This window comes from Phoenix dactylifera, chromosome 1, assembly GCF_051530095.1.
Source record: "Phoenix dactylifera cultivar Ajwa chromosome 1, Ajwa_hap1_PhDact_Kaust_v1.1, whole genome shotgun sequence".
Lineage (NCBI taxonomy): Eukaryota > Viridiplantae > Streptophyta > Magnoliopsida > Arecales > Arecaceae > Phoenix > Phoenix dactylifera.
Genome location: NC_143190.1, coordinates 75685095 through 75708773, shown reverse-complemented (window position 1 = coordinate 75708773; position 23679 = coordinate 75685095). Strand labels below are relative to the sequence as shown.

Here is a 23679-nt window from a genome sequence, read left to right as displayed (position 1 = left end):
TGATGTAAGGCGTGTTCTTGTGGATAGTGGAAGCTCAGCTGATATCTTGTTTTACGAGGCCTTCCAAAAGATGGGCTTGTCCAGACAATTGTTGCACAAAATATCCACCCCCCTCATAGGATTCACCGGTGACGCTGTCCCGGCGGAAGGTGTCGTTGAGCTGCCTGTGACTGCGGGCGTCGCACCCGCAGAAGCCACGGTGCGACTCGGGTTCTTGGTCGTCCGTGTTCCCTCGGCCTACAACGCTATCCTCGGACGACCCAGACTGAACGCCCTTCGCGCGGTGGTCTCTACGTACCACTTGCTCATGCGGTTCCCCACGGCGGTCGGGATCGGGGAGGTCCGAGGCGACCAACCGACCGCACGGCAATGTTTTCTAGCGACCCTCAAAGGGAAGAAGCCCGCAGAAGCCCTAAGCGTCGAGTCCCTTGATGCCAGAGACGAGGTGGCCTTGCGGCAGGGGGAGCCGGCCGAGGGTGTGGTCGAAGTTCCCCTCGAGGAAGGCCGCCGGGACCGGGTGGTCCGGGTCGGCGCCAATCTCGACCCGGGAGCTCGGGCCCGGTTGGTGGAATTCCTCCGAGCCAATGCCGATGTATTTGCCTGGTCGGCGGCCGATGTACCTGGGATCGGCCCGGAGGTCATTTCTCACGCCCTCAACGTCGACCCGACCCACCGGCCAGTGAAGCAGAAGAAGAGACACTGTGCCCCGGATCGGATCCGGGTGGTCGACCAGGAGGTAGACAAACTCTTGGAGGCAGGATTCATAAGGGAGGTGAGTTACCCCGAGTGGCTGGCAAATATCGTACTTGTCCGGAAGGCGAGCGGGAAGTGGAGGATGTGCGTCGACTATACCGACCTGAACAAGGCGTGCCCTAAGGATAGCTTTCCGCTTCCGCGGATAGACCAACTGGTCGACGCGACTTCCGGATATCAGCTGCTGTCTTTCATGGACGCCTTCTCCGGTTACAACCAGATAATGATGGCCCCACAGGACGAGGAGAAAACTGCCTTTATAACAGACCGGGGGCTGTACTGCTACAAGGTAATGCCCTTCGGTCTGAAGAATGCTGGCGCCATTTACCAGCGCCTCGTCAACAAAATCTTCAAAAAGCAAATCGGCCGGAACATGGAGGTGTACGTGGACGATATGCTGGTGAAGAGCCGCCAGGCAGACCAGCACATCGTGGATCTGGAGGAGACTTTCACCACCTTACGGAAGTTTCGCATGAAGCTGAACCCAGCGAAGTGCGCCTTTGGCGCTTCGGCCGGGAGGTTCCTTGGTTTCATTGTCAACCAGCGGGGTATCGAAGCCAACCCGGACAAAATCAAGGCCATCCAAGGTATGTCCCCTCCGACCAAAGTAAAGGAAGTTCAGGAGCTCGCTGGAAGGGTCGCCGCGCTCGGACGATTTGTGGCAAAATCGGCCGAACGCTGCCAACCATTCTTCAAGGTGTTAAAACGCCCGAAAGACTTCCTCTGGACGGCCGAATGTCAAGCAGCATTCGACCAGCTCAAGGAATACCTGGCGTCTCCTCCCCTACTGTCCAAGCCACAAGAAGGGGAGATGCTCTACCTCTATCTGGCGGTCTCCCCAACCGCGGTCAGTGCGGTGCTGATTCGGGAAGAGACAAAGCTCCAGAAGCGTCGTTCTCCTTAATTGCATTCTTCATGCAGGACACTCCGGGCGGCGTGTATCCCACGGCCCACGTATCTCCGCACGCGCCCAGGCCGCATCCGCCTCGAAGAACGCGCGTATCGCGGCCGCTTAACTGGCACTCCTCGCAAGCAGCAACTGGCCGATCCGATTTCCCAGGTAACGCCTCAATTAGCATTTAATAGCCTTCTGGTGTTTCCCAGGCGACGCTTCGAGAGGAGGAGAAATACGATCGCAGCTGGCCACGAAGAAACCCCGTCGAGCGGCAAGTGATAGGCGCGCGACCAACGAGCGGAATTCCCCGAGGCTCGGCCCTCGGATGCCAGGCTAACCCGATGATCATCCCGGGAGCAGACTAGCCTGAAGCCCCGACCGGTCCCCTCGGCTTGCGCCAGCCTTGGCCGACCAACGAGCGGAATTCTCCGAGGCTCGGCCCTCGGATGCCAGGCTAACCCGATGATCATCCCGGGAGCAGACTAGCCTGAAGCCCCGACCGGTCGCCTCGGCTTGCGCCAGCCTTGGCCGACCAACGAGCGGAATTCTCCGAGGCTCAGCCCTCGGATGCCAGGCTAACCCGATGATCATTCCGGGAGCAGACTAGCCTGAAGCCCCGACCGGTCGCCTCGGCTTGCGCCAGCCTTGGCCGACCAACGAGCGGAATTCCCCGAGGCTCGGTCCTCGGATGCCAGGCTAACCCGATGATCATTCCGGGAGCAGACTAGCCTGAAGCCCCGACCGGTCGCCTCGGCTTGCGCCAGCCTTGGCCGACCAACGAGCGGAATTCTCCGAGGCTCAGCCCTCGGATGCCAGGCTAACCCGATGATCATCCCGGGAGCAGACTAGCCTGAAGCCCCGACCGGTCGCCTCGGCTTGCGCCAGCCTTGGCCGACCAACGAGCGGAATTCCCCGAGGCTCGGTCCTCGGATGCCAGGCTAACCCGATGATCATCCCGGGAGCAGACTAGCCTGAAGCCCCGACCGGTCGCCTCGGCTTGCGCCAGCCTTGGCCGACCAACGAGCGGAATTTCCCGAGGCTCAGCCCTCGGATGCCAGGCTAACCCGATGATCATCCCGGGAGCAGACTAGCCTAAAGCCCCGACCGGTCGCCTCGGCTTGCGCCAGCCTTGGCCGACCAACGAGCGGAATTCCCCGAGGCTCAGCCCTCGAATGCCAGGCTAACCCGATGATCATCTCGGGAGCAGACTAGCCTGAAGCCCCGACCGGTCGCCTCGGCTTGCGCCAGCCTTGGCCGACCAACGAGCGGAATTCCTCGAGGCTCAGCCCTCGAATGCCAGGCTAACCCGATGATCATCCCGGGAGCAGACTAGCCTGAAGCCCCGACCGGTCGCCTCGGCTTGCGCCAGCCTTGGCCGACCAACGAGCGGAATTTTCCGAGGCTCAGCCCTCGGATGCCAGGCTCACCCGATGATCATCCCGGGAGCAGACTAGCCTGAAGCCCCGACCGGTCGCCTCGGCTTGCGCCAGCCTTGGCCGACCAACGAGCGGAATTTCCCGAGGCTCGGTCCTCGGATGCCAGGCTAACCCGATGATCATCCCGGGAGCAGACTAGCCTGAAGCCCCGACCGGTCGCCTCGGCTTGCGCCAGCCTTGGCCGACCAACGAGCGGAATTCCCCGAGGCTCAGTCCTCGGATGCCAGGCTAACCCGATGATCATCCCGGGAGCAGACTAGCCTGAAGCCCCGACCGGTCGCCTCGGCTTGCGCCAGCCTTGGCCGACCAATGAGCGGAATTTCCTGAGGCCTAACCCTCGGATGCCTGGCCTAGCGCCGGAAGAATTTCCTGAGGCCTAACCCTCGGATGCCTGGCCTAGCGCCGGAAGAATTTCCTAAGGCCTAACCCTCGGATGCCTGGCCTAGCGCCGGAAGAATTTCCTGAGGCCTAACCCTCGGATGCCTGGCCTAGCGCCGGAAGAATTTCCTGAGGCCTAACCCTCGGATGCCTGGCCTAGTGCCGAAGAAACTTCAAGAGTCAGGAGTCGGCGAGACGCTACCAAGAGTTAAAAAGAGGAAGGACGAAAGTGAAATGGGAAAACACTTTGTTTGCATTAACTTTCGTTGCATCAGGGCCGAGACCCATACAACATGGCAAAACGCCAACATACAAAGAAAAGAACAAAGAAAAAGTACAGAGGGTCAGCTTGGAGGAACCCCTGGATCGGGAACGGCGAGCACGTCCGCGAAGGGTAGGGAGACGGTTGGAGAACCGGCAGGCAATGGCATCGGAGGGGAGTCGAGGAGGGAGACCACACTCAGGTCAATTCCAGGGTATTTAGTGGACACCCTTGCCAGGCCTTCATCGAAGCCTAAGGCAAAGGAGTCGGACCCCGCATCCGACATGTCACGGATGAACTCGGCGGACTGACGATAGGCCTGTACCGCCTGACGCCCGATTTCTGCGCTCTTCTCGGCCAGCGCCGCCTCCGCTCGCTCCGTAATCTGAGCTTTCGCTTCCATGACCTTCGCCACAATCCGGTCGTCCGCCTCGGAGGAGACCCTCAGCAGATTGGCCCGAGCCTCCATGTGCTTCGCCTCGGCAGCGACGCGAGCAGCCTCAGCCTCCTCCAGGCGCGAATGAAGCTCCTGGTTGCTCGCACGAGTCCCCTCCAAGGCCGACTCCAATTCGGCCATCTTGGCTTCAAGAGATCGGGTTCGGTTGCGGGCGTTGTCGGCCGACTGCTGGGCCTTCTCCCACCTCTCCCAGAAATCGGCAGCCTTCCGGGACTGCTTTTCGGCTCGCTCCTCCGCCTTCCTGATCTCGCTTTCGAGACCCGAGGCAACCTTGAGTTGCTCCTGAGCCTCCAACAGTTGCCTCTCGAGGGCGGCGAAGCCGAGTGCCCGCTCTTCGGCCACCTGGAGCCTCGTCTCGAGGTCCCTGGTCATTCTCCCCGCCGCAGCCTGGCCTCCCTCCTCTACAGCTTTCAGTCGGCTCTCGGCCTTCGCCAGGAGCCTCGCCTGTTCCTCGTGGCTCTCCTCCAGACGGATCATGTACTGGGCGAGCTAAGAGACAGGAAAAATGAGAGCGTCAGACGGGGATCAATAGAGCCTATAAATGACGAAAGCGACCAAAAGAACACTCACCGACATGAGACAGACGTAGCTGGCAGCTCCAACTTCAGGGATACCCATCTGCCGAACCTGCCTACGATCCCCCTCCAGCAGCACCGTCTCGACGAGGTTTCGGGCGCCGGCGAAAGTGAAGGCCGACCCCGACTTCGCCCCGGAGCCGGATGGTGGTTCTGCAGCCTTACCCTTACCCATCGCTTGGGGGAGAGTCATGCCGACCGTGCTCGGGGCGGGAGCCGCGCCAGAAATCGACAGGGTCCCGCTCGGCCGGGGCCTCGGCGCGCCCCTCCTTCCCGTATCATCCGAAGCCGACCGAGTCGAAGGCCGGGCTGGGGACCGACCGCGTCCGACCCGGCCGTCTCGGGCGCGCCCGGATGACACCTCCAGAAAAACGGTAGTCTCATCACCGGAGGGCTGATGCGGCGTCAACTGTCGGTCCGAGCCCGCGGCGTCCCCCTGATCAGTGGGCCCGGACCCGTCTGTCGGCGTCGGAGTCGCCTGCTGGCGGGGCTTCTTCGCCGGTGGGACCCCGCTCGGAGGAGTCCGTTTCTTCCTCCGGACCGCTTTCAGTAGGGACGCCCTACTAACAGCCATTGCCCTGTCCGACTGCATGACGTCGTCGATTTCTGCAAAAAGAACGAGATGGTTAGAAACTGAGAAACTGATGGAAAGAAGAAACGAAAGAGGAGAAAAGAGCTAAAAAAGAAGAAGTGATGGCGGGCTCACGGTCGGCGGGGACCGAGCTCAGACCGACGTTCACCAAGGCATCCTCGAAAATAAGGCGAGCCACCGGGGGGAGCCGGCCCTCGGCAACCAACCCCCTCAAAACGGCGACGCCATCGGACTCCTCCCTTGACAACCTCGATAGGCCGATCGGGGACTTCATCGGCGTCTCCCAGGTTGTCCCGATTCCCCAAGAGGGATCTACGTCGATGAAAAAGAAACGCTCCTTCCAGCCATGAATGGAGGAAGGAGCCTCCTTGACGAGGCCGCACCCCCGCCGCGCCGCAAAGCACCACCACCCTCTGTCCCGGGGGTGGCCGTTCAGGCCGTAGCATTCCCAAAAGACATTCAGGGTGGCGGGAACCTCGTGCATGCGGCAGAGAACCTGGAAGGCCGTCAGGGAACGCCATGAGTTCGGCACCAGTTGCGTCGGCGCCACTCTTAAACCTCGAAGCACCTGTACGACTAAGTCCGAGGGGGGAAAGCGGAACCCAGCCCGAAGGATGTCCTCATTGATGGCGACCTTCCCTGGAGGAGGATGGGACATCCTCTCCTCAGGCCCCGGGAGCGTAACGTTGCAGGCTTCGGGAAGGTGGTACCGGGCCACGAACCTATCTAGGTCTTCGGGGACCAGCTCCGACTGAATGCGGTCCGCTCTTACTTCGTCCATCCCTAACGGCCAGAGAATCTACGGTCAGGACGGGGTCAAGAGGGGAGAAGGGACCGGAACGACTGGGGTACACTAATACGAAAGGAGAAAGTATGGAGAGCCCTAAATTGAAGAATGGGGCAACTCACCGGAAGGGAAGGAAGAACGGCTCCGAGAGCGTCAAAAGAGGAGCGAACGAATAGTCCGACAGCAACGGCAGCAGCACAAGGGAGAAACTCGAGGATGCCTGTGGAGAGAAAGGCGGACGGGGAGGGCCCCCGGTTAAATAGGCAGAAAGGCGGGTGACGCCTTGGTGACGCCAGAGGACGCCTGGCTACCGAAGGATCGTTCGCGCCCCAAAGGCGAATCGACGCCATTAAGGAAGGATGTCCGCCGAAATCCGCAGACCGCCAGATCAGCGACAACCGCCATACGCCATAAAGAAGGCGGGGAGCTCGGAGCGCGCGCGCCTTTCCGAGGGATGGCGGCAATCTCAAAGCATCACTCCCTTCACCCGTTCCCCTCCTGGTTCCAGGCTCGGAAGTGGGGGGCTACTGTTACGGAGGAACTTAGCCACCATGCCCCACGTGACCGGCACGCGCGCCCAGGAAGACTACGACTGCCCCTTGATCCAGCAATCCGACCTCGGGTCGGATATCTTCGGCTCCGCAGCCCGACCCCGAGTCGGCTGCCCCTTGGTCCAGCAATCCGACCCCGGGTCGGATATCTTCGGCTCCGCAGCCCGACCCCGGGTCGGCTGCCCCTTGATCCAGCAATCCGACCTCGGGTCGGATATCTTCGGCTCCGCAGCCCGACCCCGAGTCGGGTGCCCCTTGATCCAGCAATCCGACCTCGGGTCGGATATCTTCGGCTCCGCAGCCCGACCCCGAGTCGGGTGCCCCTTGATCCAGCAATCCGACCCCAAGTCGGCAATCTCTTGACAACAACAGACTGTTCCCCTGAGGCACGCCGCGGCCCCCTGCTCCACTACTCCCTGCAACGGCCGTATCCGGCGCTGCCCCACGATCCCCTGTAACAGCCGTACAAAGCGGAGCTCCACTACGCCCTGCCATGGCCGTACCCGGCGCTGCCCCACGACGCCCTGTAACGACCATGTCAGTGGCAACCCCATCGTGCCACACGATGACCAATCCCCAAAAAAACCCTCCAGCCTGATATATATGCGGCTGGGGGGGAAGGGAATGGTGAGAGATTTTCCAGAGTATCATCTTACCTGCTACCTCTCCTTCTCCTTCTCCTTCGATCTCCCCTGACTTGATCGTCGGAGGGCCCCCACTACCCTGGTGGTGGTGCGAGGCTTGCTTGCAGGTTTTCCGGCGGAGGGCGGAGCGCAACCAAAGCAATTCAAAGGGAACCCCGTTCACACCGCTGTGCCAATCGTTCTCGGTTTGGACCCCCAGCAACAGTACCCATTCATTTAATGTCTTTACATTATTTTATTCTTGGACTCTTCTCTGCCGACGTCCCCAAAGAACGGACTCCGAGCAGAAAAAGCGTCTTCAGTCGCCTTGGTGTAAGAACGCTCACAGCACCAGGACGATCGATGACTGAACTACTTCCTTCGCCCGAGCCAAAAAGCAGCTCGGACTCGGAAGTCGGGGGGTAGTGTTGGTGGAAAAATGGACCACCCCACAAATGTAATTATAGCACCCAAATCCATCAGCAAGTTCGAGCTCATCCTAAGTGATGGAGCTCTTCCGCTCTCGAGCTCATCCTAAATGATGGAGCTCTTCCGCTCTCGAGCTCATCCTAAGTGATGGAGCTCTTCCGCTCTCGAGCTCATCCAAGTGATCGGGCTCTTCCGCTCTCAAGCTCATCCTAAGTGATCGGGCTCTTCCGCTCTCGAGCCCATCCTAAGTGATCGAGCTCTTCCGCTCTCGAGCTCATCCTAAGTGATCGAGCTCTTCCGCTCTCGAGCTCATCCAAGTGATCGAGCTCTTCCGCTCTCGAGCTCATCCTAAGTGATCGAGCTCTTCCGCTCTCGAGCTCATCCAAGTGATCGGGCTCTTCCGCTCTCGAGCTCATCCTAAGTGATCGAGCTCTTCCGCTCTCGAGCTCATCCTAAGTGATCGAGCTCATAGGCCGAGCCGAGCACAGCAGGCCGAGCACAGAAGGCCGAGCACAGAGAGCCGAGGCCAGAAGGCCGAGACCAGAGAGCGCCGACCAGAAAGGCAACCCCGCCGAGCCCATGCCTTGGCCAAATATCCAATCTCCGCCCAACCCTCCAAAGGACTTGACAACTCCTATAGCTTGCGACCTGCCACTATCTCCAAGCCATTAAGGCATAAGATCTCAGCAGGCACTCGGCACGACCTGCCATTAATGCATGAGACTCCCTCAAGTCTCCGATGCACTCAGGCATTTAATGAACACGGCCCAAGACGATCTCCGGATCACTGAACCATCAGAGCGCATGGCTCTACCTGACCGCCGGTTCATTCGGTAATAAATGCACTCACCATCCACAGACCCCAGGCCCGCTACGGCCGGCGGTTCAACCACTCCAACAGGTCCGATCGACCGTGACAACTCCCTGGTTCCGGTCTGATTCGGCCCTGTTTTCCACTATGCCATAAATGGGCCAAATCGTGCCCAATTACTACAGACAGGGACAAATCCCCCGGTTACCTCCCAGGTAACGTAATCCCCTCCTATAAAAGGGAACCTGGGAGAACCAAGAAAAAGGGAGAACGAAAACGGAAACAGATCCCCGGGACTGAACCCTCCGGAAAGCACAGACACAATTGAGGACATCATCCTCTTCGTCTTCTTTATCTTATCCAAATGTTCTTGCTGTCTTCTCCATATACTCTCTTCCCTGCTCTCTCCACATACTTGCCCCCTCTGACTTAGGCATCAGAGGGCCGGCGCCGGGGAGCCCGGCCACCGGTTTTCCTTGCAGGACTCGCACACCCCCCGCAGCGAAGGACGCAGCCAGCCGGCGCACCGCCGTCCGCCTCCTGCAGCAGTGGAGCTCCTCCTTCCCCGGCTTCGCGGCGGCCCCCGGGTCCAATTTCCAGCAACAGTAACGAAGAGAATCAGTGTTTTATCTATGCCCAAAGAGAAACAGTAATTTCTTATACAACAGGTTTGTGCCTAGAATAAGAGATTGAGTTTCTTTTACTTTGGAATGCTAAATGCCGGAAAATTATACTCTGCACTAGGTGCACCATGGAAATAAACGGAGATGAGCTACGTAAAGCAGTAATTGGAGTGTATGATGAAGGCCTACAGAAACGGAGATACATGGTTGGCATGATGCACCTCCACGTGCGTGGTGTTAGTATAATTTCTCGTGCTCGCCCATCCGTTTGGCACCGTGCTGGCTGATGGCAAGCGCATGCGGGCCCCCGGCCCTCCAATTCGCTGGGGCACGTGCCCGGGGCTCATTCGTGGATACCGCTGCGTCTTCTAATAAAACCCGAGTATCGTAGGCCGCTCCCCAAGCTCCTTGAATCTTGATTTTGTTTCTAGAATTTTTTTTGGTTCTTTCTTCCTTTTCTTGAAATTGTTTGCGTTCTTTATTCCGTTTTATTGCTGCGATCGCGATCTCCTCCTCTTGCCCTCTCCCCCCTTTCTGGTTCCTACCAACCTGTAGGCTGGCCTGTAATAGAAGGAAGTCAAGAAAGAAATAGGCAGCGGTGGACGAAGGAAAGGCGGTGAGAGGGAGTGGCAGGATGGCGTCACCGCGATCCCAGGAGGCGTGGGATTGCATGCTCCCCGGCCCCCCCAGCCGTAGCAACGGTGGCTCCGCCGACTGCAGCCCCAGCGGCCTTCTCGCCTACGGCGCCGGCAGCAGCGTCGTCGTCGCCGACCCCCGATCCATGCAGCTCGTCTCCGTCCTCCCCATGCCCCCCCCTCACCACCACCACTCCTCCTCCGGCGGTGGTGCCGCCACCTCCTCCTCCACCTCCCCGCACGCCCTCGCCCCCTTCGTCACCTCCGTTCGCTGGTCTCCCCAGCCCCTCTCGCGCGACCTATCCGCCCTCGACGACGCCTCCAACTCCCACCTCCGCCTCGCCGTCGGCGACCGCCAGGGCCGCATCGCCCTCTGGGACTTCCGATCCCGCCAGGTCCTCCTCTGGCTCGACCTGGACTCCTCCGCCGACCGGTCCAGGCTCGGGATCCAGGACCTCTGCTGGGTCCGCTCCGATTCCTGGCTCCTCGCCTCCATCCACGGCCCCTCCCTCCTCGCCCTCTGGAACGCCGCCTCCGGCCGCTGCCTCTGGAAGTACGACGCCGCCCCGGAGTACCTCTCTTGCATCCGCCGCGATCCTTTCGACTCCCGGCACTTCTGCACCCTCGGTCTCCGGGGCTTCCTGCTCTCGGCCATCGCCCTGGGCGGGGGCGCCGGCGGCGTGGATGGCGACGTCTCCATACAGGAGCACCAAGTCTCCGGGATCGGAGATCTCTCCGATCTCCAGAAGATCGAGAGGGAGGCCGGCGGAGCCTCCCCATCCTCCCCTGCCCTCGCCCTCTTCCCTCTCTTCTTTGCGCGGTTTTGCTTCTCCCCGCGGTGGAGGCATATCCTCCTCATCACCTTCCCCAAGGAGTTCATCGTGTTCGACCTCCAGTACGGCGCCTCCCTCTCTTCCACGCCCCTGCCCCGTGGTTGCGGCAAGTTCTTCGATTTGGTGCCCGATCCCGATCTCGATCTGCTCTACTGTGCTCATCTTGATGGGAAGCTCAGCATCTGGAAGCGGAAAGAGTAAGGCCCTCAAGTCATCTTCGCATTCAGTGAGTTTTGTTTTTTGTCTGTCTTCTGTGGATTCCGAAGTATGCTCTTCTGCAAGAAATGTTAAGAAGGGTTTTGCATAGTGTTTGAGAGTTTATGATCAAAAGGGGTATTTCGATCATAAGAAAAACACAAATAAGATTTTGCGAGAACAGATTAGAACAAAAGCTCATGTTTCCCGAGAAAATGATCCTGGGACAATAATAAATGGACATTAATTATAGTATTGATGCACTAAGGATTGTAATATGTTATGGCTCTTGACTTCAATGACATAATGACCATTGGCAAGACCACCAGTTAATAGGTGGACGTGGACTTGTGGCTATAAAAGATTTGTTGATTGTTTGAGCCGTTGAGATTGAAAACTTGAGGTCATATTAGAATGTGAAAAAAAAAATTCACTCTTTTGGGAATTTCATGGATGCGAAATGTATAATATATCAATCAAAAATCTTGTTTTGAATTTTTGTTTCTGATGCGTAAACCATAATATGCAAGAGCCTGATACTTATACCATATTATGCAAGAAGATAGATGAGGATGCGCACAAGCGACCAACCACTCTGAGGGTGCATTTCCAAAAGCATGTGGACCAATGCACTGTTGTAAAACACGAGGAAAAAGATTATAAGAGATGAGACTGATCATTATTTTGTATTGTCTAAAGTTTAGGCAGAAGGTGAGCTTAGCATGGTATGAAGTCAAGGAAGAGCATTAAGAAGCATAGTATGTTTTTTAAATTTTGCAGATAAAGGACTACAATAGGGAGGGGGCTATTGCTTGGTGCAATGGTGAAAGGCTTGGGTAGCAAACGCAATAGCGGAGGTTCAAATCCTAGGGCAGCATTGTGCGAAAAGAAAAAAAAAAGAGCAAGGGTTAGGTCTGTGTTTGTTCACCTCTCCCATGACCTTGGATTGTTGGGACCATAACTGATTAATGGCTTAAAGGACTATATTAGCGCAACTTCTGGGGGCAGCAAATGATTGCAGTGGTGTGATTAATTTTTTGAGTGGAATTGGATGGTTATACTAAGAAACATGTAAATTGATCTCAAAGTGGCATTCCCTTGGCAGCTAAAAAGTATGGGGAAAAACTTGAGACTATTCCTAAAAAAATACCAACGAAAAGAGAAGTGAGTAGCCACCAACACGATTTGTAGGAAAAATATTATTATGTGATTTCTAAATTTGGATTTTTATTAGGATTCAAACTTGTATTTTAACCTTGTAAAAGAAGTTTCATATTTTTAGCAATCATAATTACTCTAAGAGGAAGAAATCATAACTCAAAAGTCAAGGAGCTGATAGTTTGTAATATTGTTTAATTGTTCTCATTTTGGATATTAAATGTTTGGCAGAAAGGAAAGAGTAGGTTTTGGATTGGAACATAGACTTAGGACTGAGAAATCAAATCTAAAATCATATATTGGATTCTATATCTTGAAAACAGAAATGATCCAAAAGGAACTTATAAACTGATAATAGAGAAGGAAGTACAGAATCCATCCTACTAATTTGGTTCAATAATGGAGTGGGCTGCACAAAACATTGCTCCTTGCCTTTTATCTTTAAGTTTGGATTGAATTAGGACTCGTAATATTCCAATATGAACAAAAAAAGACCAGAAATACAAAGACAAGTAACTTCCGGATGTCACATGTTAGTACATAACCATAATGATATTCACAATATAACAAACAACACTTATTCCAGTTATTTAGGGTTATGTTCGAAACAAAATGTCCACCACTTGTTCCTCTAAGGGCTTCTCTATCAGGACAAACTTTTTGAGATTCTTGCTAACTTTTATTTAGACTATCATAAGGTCTTCATCTCAACCTCTTCTTGACTCTTCTGTATAAAATATGAGCTACCTTTCCTTCTTATGGCTCAAGGTCAGGTATTTTTCGTACTTAGGTTTCTTCTCCTTGATCCATGCTTTTTTTCTCTTATGCCTTTCTAATATTGTCCTTTATAATTTCACCATACATCCCCTTCAACTATCTCCACTTTGTAACATATGTCTCATATGATCTAGAATATATGCACAAAATAATTGAATTCTCATGGTGCAACTTTGACAATAAGCCGTTCAACTTTATAATCAGAAGTTTCTAGGTAATAATTGTTTTTGATTTTAACTAAGCTTAACACTAGAAAAGGATGGCAAGGTTAATTGGGGTATTTTCAGTACGATCAGATGTTGTAGATAATTTAAGGATATATCTTGAGTAGTTTGTGGTGGGACAAATCTGTGCACCAAAGTGAAAATTTTGTAAGATTTGGTTAAATTTGCTTTATTGTACGAGTTGTGAACAATAGGGAGGTTATATTTGCAACTATGTGATCATAAAAGAACCAGGAACATGGAGTGGATGTATGCTAAACGTAGTAAGGACAAAGTTAGATATGTGTATGAAACCTCCTCATAAAAATGGAGTGACTGCAAGTGTGATTTAGATTTGAGTCAAATGTTTGATGGTAGTAACAGGATTCTTAAAGGCCTGGACGGCTTTGGTGATAGAGGATATGATGATTCTTGTTAAGCTTCTGACAAGATAGAAATGGATGGTGAAGCATATAGGTGGTATAAGGCTTTCTGGTTTTGGATCTCAGCTGTTAGCCATGTAAAATAGTGAATGTGATAGTTGTATTTGTACCTTTTGCTGTCCTTTTTCATATCACTAGGTCAGCCAAGCTTATTGAAAATATTAGATTATGCTATTGGCAGTTAAAAGTAATGACAGCATCTTATTGATTTCTTATATGTTTCCTTGACCATAGTCTTCTTTCATAGGAAGGAAAGATAAGAAAAAACTAATTGTTGCAATATATATACATGTCTGCTTACATGCATATTAATCAATGAGGGCCTAGAATCTGCTTACATGCATATATATACCTCATATTAACATATGAGGCGGACTAGAATCTGGTTGATCAGATTTTAAGTCAGATTTGTTAGTCTTAACCATATGATGAGGGTTTGACATGGATGATTTGAGTTGTTGGATGTGATTTACTATCTCTATATTGCTTATACACAAAAAAGCATATGATTTGGAGACCCTTAGGCTTAGCCTATACATCAAGTGGTCAAAAACATGCATTGTTTTTGTCTATTTAAACTGGCCTTTTTGAGCACTTGATCGATAGGCTCGTTTTCTGCAGATAACATGAATTTTGGTATATAACCAGTTTAGAGGTAGTAGTTCGCATCCAAGTCCGACCTCAAATCTGGTCGATCGGATTCTATCCATCTCTCTCTCTATATATCATCTAGCACTATATAAATGTGATAGTATGCTATACGAAAACTTACCCATTTTCAAAATACCCTCTTCCCATAATACCCCTATTTTTTCCCAAGTGCATATTGTTCCAAAATCTCCCTGATTTAAACCTTTTATTGACTCATATTCCACTTCCATTATCCAATATAGGGAGCACTATTAACCTAGTGAACTCTCGTTTTTAATTGGGACTCTACTGCATTCCCTCCCTCTTAATTGAGTGGACCATATTTTGAGAGAGAGCTGAGATCAATTCATTTATCGAGATGACACTAAGTTAGCCCAAGGAGGTTGATGTGTATTCTTCATCCAAAACCCACTTAAGCCTCAAGCTCACCATACTGGGAGGATCGAGATTCTTCTAGGTCTCCTTTTTCTCCTATGAATTGGGCATCTTGTTTCTCTTAATTTATCTCACCTCAGTGCCTCACCCCAATGGCCTTCTCCATATATGTATAAATACTCACATACTTCATTAATAAATATATAATTTGCACATCTTTTGTGATTTTCACACTTTTAATGTTTTCCTCATTATTCCGAAATATAAATTCCAAAGAAACCAACCTGTTCATATGGAATCTCAAATCAGGGAGAGATGGAGATGGGCTTATTTATGGGCTTGTACATAGTAAAGACATAAATTTTATTTATAGATTAAGATTGTAATATAGCAAATAAATCGTAAATTATTTTATGGGAAAGATATATCAGCATCTCATTCGTACTTAAATCTTTTTAGAATTTATCCTCTATCTAAATTCTTGAATAGCCATGTGCATTACCATATGCACTATATATATACATACATATATATATATTTGTGTATGTATGTGTGTTTATGCATTGTTTGCAAGTGATATGTTAATACTTAATACTGTCAAGAAGAATTTAATCTTGGACTTATCTGGATACTTTGCACATGGCATGATATCTCTTCATGGTTGGAGCAGTTTTATCAATCTAGGGAACGTAGAAGGCATTAAGATACAAGCTAACTGAATATATGACTCTTTTCTTAGTGCGTGTTTGGTATTGATCTTTTTTTTTTTTTGCTTTTTAGAAGTTCTTCTTACTATAGAAAAAGCTAGAAGCTAGGTTTTCTATCTTCTTCTCAAAGTGGTCTCAAAGTGGTTTTTTGACTTTTTCCCCTTGTACAAGCACTTCTCAGAGTATATAACCAAATACTTGTGCTTTTTTAGAAAGTACTTTTGTGCTTTAAAATCTATAGAACTACTTCTTAAAGTGACACTAAATATGTCCTTGCTGTGGCATGTTGTATATGCTGCTGGAATGCCTTTTCCTTTATGACTTGCCAATTTGGCTTGTCAAACATTTAGCTTATCAGGTTGAGAATTAAGTTACAAAACATTATGCCTCTTTAACTTACCAACATAGTTATTACCTTATGACTGCAGAGGAGAACAGGTGCATGTGCTGTGTACAATGGAGGAGTTAATGCCTTCAATTGGTACTGCTGTACCATCTCCAGCTGTTCTTGCCATTACTCTTTGCCAATCAGAATCTGCTATTCAAAATGTTGTCAGGCTTTGCTCAGAGTCATCATATACACAGTCTTCACTTGATCTTGACTATGCTTCACCTAAAAGTTTATATAAAGAAATGGATTTTGGTCCCAAGTCACATCTGATCTCCATTTCTGATGATGGAAAAATTTGGAACTGGCTTCTGACTTCTGATAAAGCTAGAGATGCTCAGAAAGCTTCACTTAATATAAACAAGTCTAATGTGGTCGGTGAAGAACTAGCTTCAAAGACACATACTAGATCAACTGATAATTTGTTATCTAGAGCTGTACCAGATGCAGATAAAGAACCAGAGCCTGTCGGCAGTAGCTGTGTTCGCTTAACAAACTCCAATTTTATTGCATCAGAATTTTCCATGAAGGTTTGTGGATGAACAAATTATAACTGTTTTACTTCTTGAAATTGTTTTTCCCACTTTGGCTTCTTGTTACATGCAAATTAACACTAGTAACATGATACCTTTTTAAGTAGCACGCGGACTTTTTTCTTGTCTGTAAAAGGTTACAATTCTGGAGCTTATGCAGTTTTGCTTGTGTGGTTTACTTGTTTTGTTTTTTTTAATGTGTGACACTTTTATGTTTTTTAACTTCTTTTTCATTTATTAACCTTTTTCCTTAGATCATGATATACATAATTTCAAGGCATTTTGATCTGAAACCATCCTAAAGGAGGTGAATGCGCTTCAAGAACAAAGACCTTCAATGATATCTATTGACCCGAATAATGCTAAACTTTGATCAAATTTGGATTCATTTCATAGTTTGACTTGTTTTTTGTGACTTGTCAACCAAATGCCAGCCTCCACCTTTCAAATTCAGATTGGCGACCAATTGTAGCAGTGTTTGAGAAAAATGAAAGTAATCTCAGAAAATCAATTTGGATTAATGCTTGAAAGATCGATAATGGAAGCTATCTTCTTACATAGGCAATTGATAAACAAACGGAGAAATAAAAAAAAAGTTTCAAATTGACCTTTACTGATGTCTGAAAAGCTTATGATAGGGTACCAAGAAGCTAAACTTGATGGGTTTTATGAAGAAATGGTGTGCATGACAATATATTGAAATCACTAAGGATATGTATGTCGGAACCTTGACAAGCATTAAGCCTTCTTGTGCTGTAACAATAGAACTTAACTTTGTAAGCTAATAAGGATGATGTTCTATAGTGTTTATTTAATAGAATTCATTGAATAAAACTTATAGGATAAGGGCTTAGAAATTAGCTGAACAAAGACAATTTATAACATGCAACTTTAATGAAAATGAAATGAATATGAGGTCCTAATTAAGACCGATGTACAAGAAATATCACATAATGTTTAGTTGAGTTATTTGGGATTTATTATTAAAAAAAATAATGAAAGGATGCATGAAGATGTGTGTACTAAACTAAAAGCTAGTTGGATGAAGTGGAGAGGTGCTTCCATGGTATTATGTGATTGATGCATCTAAAGAAAATTAAATAGAACAACAATAAGGCTTGCGATGTTGTATGGCTTAGAATATTGAGCAATTAAAATGGTTTAAGAAAAGGATAGCAGAAATGAGAATGTTAAAGATGTGCATAGTAAAACCAATGATAATTAAGAAATGAGTATATTAGTGGAGTGTGAGAGTGCACGAATTAAGGAAAAAGTGATGAAAAACTGATTGAGATGGTTTTAAGGGGGCTCTTGTGAGGAGAGATGCTTCAATGTATGTTGAAGGATGTGAGAAAGGGTGGACATCAATATTGATTATGTTAACCCTAGAAATAACATCAAAGGTGGACATCAATAGGAATGCTAACAAAGATATTGATTGAAATAACATCAAAGGTGGACATCAATAGGAATGCTTGGTAAATTAGAATAAATGAAAGTTAACCCTAGAAAGTTAGCAGAAGGTTTGATGATTATGTTTATGGTTATATCAAAGTTTGATATGGTCAATTTAACTGGCATAGATAAGCTCCATCCCATATTTTTTTGATAACACTTGCTAATTTAATAGATTTAGAGTTGGTTTTGTAAGACTCTTCTTTGATTTTGTTGGCTAATTAACTTTTTAGCTTTTAGTATTCAAATTAAGTTCTCCAATGACATTTTGACAGAAACCAATTTGACCTCTAAAATTCTATGCAATTTTGACTTTCTTATTGGAAACTTGAGGAACAAGTATTGGAGCTAACCTATTACCATGTTAGCAAAGTTTAAAGTCTTGGTACTGGTACCCATTTCAGCACCATAGTAATGCATGGTACACCTGTTGGTGTAGGCACATGAAAAGTATGAAATGTACTACCATGTATCGATAGGGTATGATATTGATGGGTGTATAGTTTGGTATGGCTGGTGGATAGTGGTACAGCATGACACTTTGATCCATTCATACTACATTATTTAGCTAGATATATATGTTAAGATGAGGTCCATCCTAAGAGTGGAAAACTCAGTTCAGTGTATGCATTGAACATTTGTAAGTCAGGTTTGTCTTACCAATCGATGCTACTCCATGCCCGGCGTATTGCACCATATCGGTAAGGTACCAAGGTTTGGTTTGGTATATGAGTAGGACAGGTCCAAACTGATCTAAACTAGCGCTCGATTCTGTGTTGTATCAATCTGCATCACTTGGTTTTGGTGGTACCATAGTTAGGTATAAGAAAATGTTGTCGGTACAGCATGCATACCGTGCTAAATACCATACTGATAAGGTATTTGTACTGTAGCCGGTGCCGGTATAGTGAGCTTTGTTTACGAGTGTCTCATACGACAGAAGTACAAGCTATCAATTCTTTTTCTACATTGGAATCCATAAAAGAAATCTATGGACTCATATGGATGTTTGTATCCATTTTTACCCTTATATTTGGAATCATAATAGCGGTACCAGTAATTGTGTGTTTAGAAAGAGAAATATCTGCAACAATACAACAACGTATTGGGCCTGAAAAGTATTTATTCTTTCAGCATACTCATAGAAACTGATGTATAACTATTTCAACCACATTTCTGTACTCAAATTTGTTGTTGAACTAATATTGGGAATTTGCCACAAAATGGACAAATAAATGATAGTATCACATTTAATGTATGAAGCAGCCACTTTGTGAAGTTCAGAAGATGAATTAAAATGATACTTGAGATGAACTAGGAGATGCAGTGAAGGGCTAAGGAGCCAAATTCATAAAATTTTGCCTATGGTGACTAGAGTTGATGCAAGCTAAGATGGTAATCGATAATCGTAGAATATGTGCTTGGTGAGAAAGGTGAATTGAGTGAAGTTGCTGCAAATGTAGGCATTAATGTTGTGTAATTTCATGCTTCTGGTGGTGACAGAAGACAGGTTGCAGGTCATGGCGTCATGCTTTTGTGCCATTTGCTCAATTGCTTTTTCCTTACATATTCTGCTTTTCCTGCAGCAAATCAGTTAGAGCAATCCAGCGATGGCATGAGGAAAAGCTGACAGTTGATTGCATGGTCTCCATTGGCGTCATCCATGGAATATTATTTTCCTGTTTGTACAAAGCTACAAGCTGCTAACAAACTAATGAACCCAAAAAGCTAAAGCTGCTAGGGGAATGAGTCAACGATGTGTATCAGGTTCAATACAGCCTAGCCTGAGCTTCAACAATGAAAGGGTGTAATGGATTAACATGCAAAGAGTGAGAACTGACAAGCATATGGATTAATGGATTTAATAAGTGACTTTGGTGGAAATTGTGAAATATCATTTCTGATTGCTAAATAGGAGAGGGGACTTGGAAGTTGTGAGGGAAAAGAGCATCAGGTGGAAGTCCTATGAATAAGACTGATCTCTTTTGAGATGAATGAAAATCTCTTGTGTCATTAGTTATGCACTAGCACTTTGCATGGTGTGGTATATCATTGGATCCCTGGTGTGGTGGGGGGCGGAGGGAGGGGAGGGGGCATGTGTGTGTGTGTGTGAGAGAGAGAGAACAGGGTCTTTAAAACTAGCCCATGTAAACAATTATGAGTGTGAGGACTGTTTTGGCAATCTGATCCAACAAGAGGTGTACAATAAGATACTTGCTCAACTTTATGAACATGTGCACAAACCTATGCACTCAAGCTTATTTGCTCGGGCACTTTTTGACACTCTTAGTGGAACTTTGTCTTTTAGGCAAAATATTTCTAATGCTCATTTGGTTTCACTGTCTTGGTTTTACAGTATTGTTACATCTTATTTAGTCCTTTTCTCTTATGCAGATCAGCTTAACCGGCCAGCTTCATCTTCTTTCTTCTACAGTGACCACTCTAGCCGTACCATCTCCATCTCTAATTGCCACTTTGGCTCGTAATTCCTGCAACCCGATCTGTTCATGCTTTTTTACTCAAATTAGTTCTTATATTTACTTTTATCATCTGCAAATTTGTCGTATATGATTAGTTAAAATTTTCTATCTGAAGGTGGGGGCAACAAACCTGCTCCAGCAGTTCCACTTGTTGCTTTAGGAACTCAAAGTGGAACTATCGATGTCATCGATGTTTCTGCCAATGCAGTTGCAGTGAGCTTTTCTGTTCACAGTAGTATTATAAGGGGATTAAAATGGCTTGGGAATTCCAGGCTCGTTTCATTCTCATACAGTCAGGTATTTGTGGTTATACGGAATATCGCAATCTGGTAGAAAATAACCAATACTTTCATCCATATTTTCCATAATATATCTGCACTTCTATGTCATATTGTGATATAAGGCTGAGCTTACCTTTGTGCTTATTGCTTTAAGCAGTAGCTGCATTGTACATTTGTCTTATCGCATTTGATGAACTGCATTTGCTGCTTTTTAAATATAGATGCTATTTGACTTACTATGTTCTGAAGCAAAGCTACTTTCATGGTCTGCTCTATCTGCATCATTAGTTGAACATGGAACATTGTAGCAAGCAGCCTATTTCCATTTGATGGTTTGTTAAAAAAAAATCCAATTATATGTATACTTTCTGAAATAGGGCTCAAACCTGATCTGATACAGATCGGATGCCAGTCTATTTATATCTGTATCCATTTTTATGGATTCTAAATATTAGTCAAATGCTAAAATCCATTCATTTAAATGGATATTGATACAAATTGTGTATTAACAATAGAGATGTGAATGCTTATATAACTTGGATAATATAAAGTTTGTGGTTAGAATATTATTCCACTTTAAGTTTTATTAACTACTTTAGTATACAAGCCTCCCAACTTTTTGTTGTTATTTTTTCTAAAACAAAATAAATGATTGTACAAAGAACAAAAAGAAATAACCACATCTAATGCATCATGAATTTTTTTAGTGAATTCTCATTACTCACTAGTTAGATGCTTTGAATTAAAAAGCTGACTGTTAAGGATGCAATTCACAAATTAAAGATGTCACTGCATGGAAAGAAAATTGAAAACATATTGGTGTTGTCACTTATCCCCTTTTGTAACTTCTGAAAGCTACATGAGACTAGATAGAGCTGAAAATGAATATCGATATTTCTTTATCCATAATTATATCTGCTTTTTTTATGGGTGCAAATATGAATTAAGATCAAATGCTAAAATTTGCGCCTTTAGCCGAATAGACTCAAACTCAGAAACAAGTCTGGATGGATATTTTTTGATCCATTTGCAACATTAATTTGAATTTTTGTTTTTATTAAAGTTTAGTTATTTTATTTAACAAAGGACAGAAAAATGTTTTTGGTGTTCTAAAATCAGTAAGGGATGCCGTTCCAGGAAACCTAGATATATTGTTGACTTTTCAATTTAATATTGTTATGTAATTGGAGAAATATTGTTATTCAAAGTTTAAAAAATAAATATAATATAAGTTGCAAAATAGCTAACTGTTAGCAATTTACCATTTACTATTGGAAATGTCTTTTTATTGTTGGGAATAAAATTTATGTACTGGCATGGATTGATATACTGACTGATTCTATGTAATTCTCTGCCTCTCTGATGCCATGTTTATGGTGTTATTCTGTTTCATCCTTGTTTGCTAGTATACCCGACATGCACATAGAACTGTTTCTATTGAAACTGTCTTTGCTTATAAGTTCATTTTTTTTCATCTCATTTTTATTTTAATATTAGAATTGTTTGGTTGATTTGAACCCACAGACAATGGTCTTGGAAGTCTCAAATTATCATAACTCATAAAGCATATATATATATATATATATTATTATTTGCCTATCATTCTTTGCAGTATAACTTTTTAGTTGTTACAGTGTCTTGTTGTTGATGCATAACTTGATGAATTTAGGTAAACGATAAGGGAGGTGGCTATAATAATAGACTTGTTATAACCTGCCTTAGAAGTGGGCTAAATCGTACATTCCGAGTACTTCAAAAGCCAGAACGTGCCCCAATAAGAGCTCTGAGGGCATCTTCATCTGGAAGGTTGGCCTTGAACTTAACTTTTCTTGAGGACTACTTTGAAGATACATTTTCCTCTTTATTCATGCTTTTCAGAAATATTTAGGATTTGGTAACTTCTATATTTTATTTTAATTTGTAACTACTAGCATTTGACATATTTGATGCACATAACCGATCTCATCGGCGTACATGGTCCATCCCATATGACTTTTCTAAAAGGAATATTTGATGGATGCTTGTGATCTTGTGATTTAATATCATTATTCTGTCCTACGGATGATTGTGATTCATCACATGCAATGCAGATAATGTGTTAATTTATAGATTAACTACGTAAAGCAGGAGCCAATGCTTGAGTGGCTTCAGGTGTAGGTAGGTAGTTATTCTAGAAAGTCTGTCACGATTCAATGATATAGGCATTTAATTGAAGTCACTCCCACTTTTGTGATCAAGAGAGATAGGTAAAGGATGGAAGAAAAAGAAAAACGAAAAAGATGAGCGTATTTGTGACTCTCCACCCTTTAAGGAAAGGGTAAAATTGGCATAAAAAGGTAGGATGGGGATAAGTTTGGAGGAAGAAAAAAAAGAGTGTTGGACAGGCCAGGAGATGCAATCACATTCCTTGTTTAAACTGTCCAAAATTTGTTATAAACCAGTATAACATTAGATGACTAGTTAAATTTGAAAGAAATGCTTGATTATGCTTTGATTATAGCCTGTATGATAGTCCATGTTTAATTGTCTTTGTAATTTTTTGTCTGTTCTTTATTATTTTGATTATTTATCAATATTTCAAGTCAAAATGCATTTATTTTTGGTCATCTTATTTCATAAGTTGACTTAACCTCCTCTGCAGGTATATTCTCATTTTGTTTCGTGATGCTCCTGTGGAGGTGTGGGCTATGACAAAGAATCCCATAATGGTATGCACTTTTATGTACTTTTGCAAAATCTATACTCCACAAATTGATAATGCAAGAACTTTCTTAATGGAGTGATTAATATATTTAGCTGATGCTAGCATCAAAGTACTTTTGTGAGATAGGATATTTTACACCGGTCTCTTGAATGGATGATGATGCCATTCAACATCTCAGAAGGAACAAGTCCTCTTTTGAGTGTGGATCTGATTTTCAACTCTTTTAGATGCGCTCTAACTTATAATAAGAGCAGTTAATTAGATGGCCTCTATGCATTATGCTATCCAGTAGAAACACTAATAACTATAAAGGAATTTGTTTATATCCATTACAATTTGAATGATAAAGGAAAAGCCTTTTAATAAGTAAAATGTAGCATGTGACTGTAGCTGTCCATATGTTTTTTCTGAACATCGATATATGTAGCTTTTTTTGGATAATTATTAGGAAACTGAACTGTTTCAGCAGTTGAAATTACATCATCAATCTATTTTTTGACCTTTCTTTTATGGATAAATTTTTGAACAATTTCTGTTGACATGTTGTGTGTTGGAATGCATGGAAAATAAGGTGCCATAACATCTTTCCTTTCATTCTGCTGGCCATCTTTTTTTTTTTTAATCTTTTTGAAGCTTGCCTGCACATTATTCTCACCGGCATTTGACTGAATCTTATACAGATATTCAAG

The 23679-nt window shown here is 46.2% G+C and overlaps 1 protein-coding gene across 4 annotated transcripts in view; it reads left to right on the top strand.

The window, feature by feature from the left end:
- The first annotated feature begins 9573 nt into the window (after positions 1-9573).
- The window catches only part of LOC103720999 (Transducin family protein / WD-40 repeat family protein), a 38722-nt gene continuing 24616 nt past the window's right edge, over positions 9574-23679 (top strand). For all 4 annotated transcript variants that reach the window (XR_606254.5, XR_003388293.3, XM_008811003.5 and 1 more), the window contains exons 1-6: positions 9574-10837; positions 15578-16067; positions 19920-20007; positions 20121-20302; positions 21956-22092; positions 22928-22994. Coding sequence is in view for 2 of the 4 variants with exons in the window: in XM_008811003.5 (XP_008809225.1) it covers positions 9807-10837; positions 15578-16067; positions 19920-20007; positions 20121-20302; positions 21956-22092; positions 22928-22994 (1995 nt within the window). In the remaining 2 variants the exon portion in view is untranslated. The remainder of the gene's footprint in view (positions 10838-15577; positions 16068-19919; positions 20008-20120; positions 20303-21955; positions 22093-22927; positions 22995-23679) is intronic.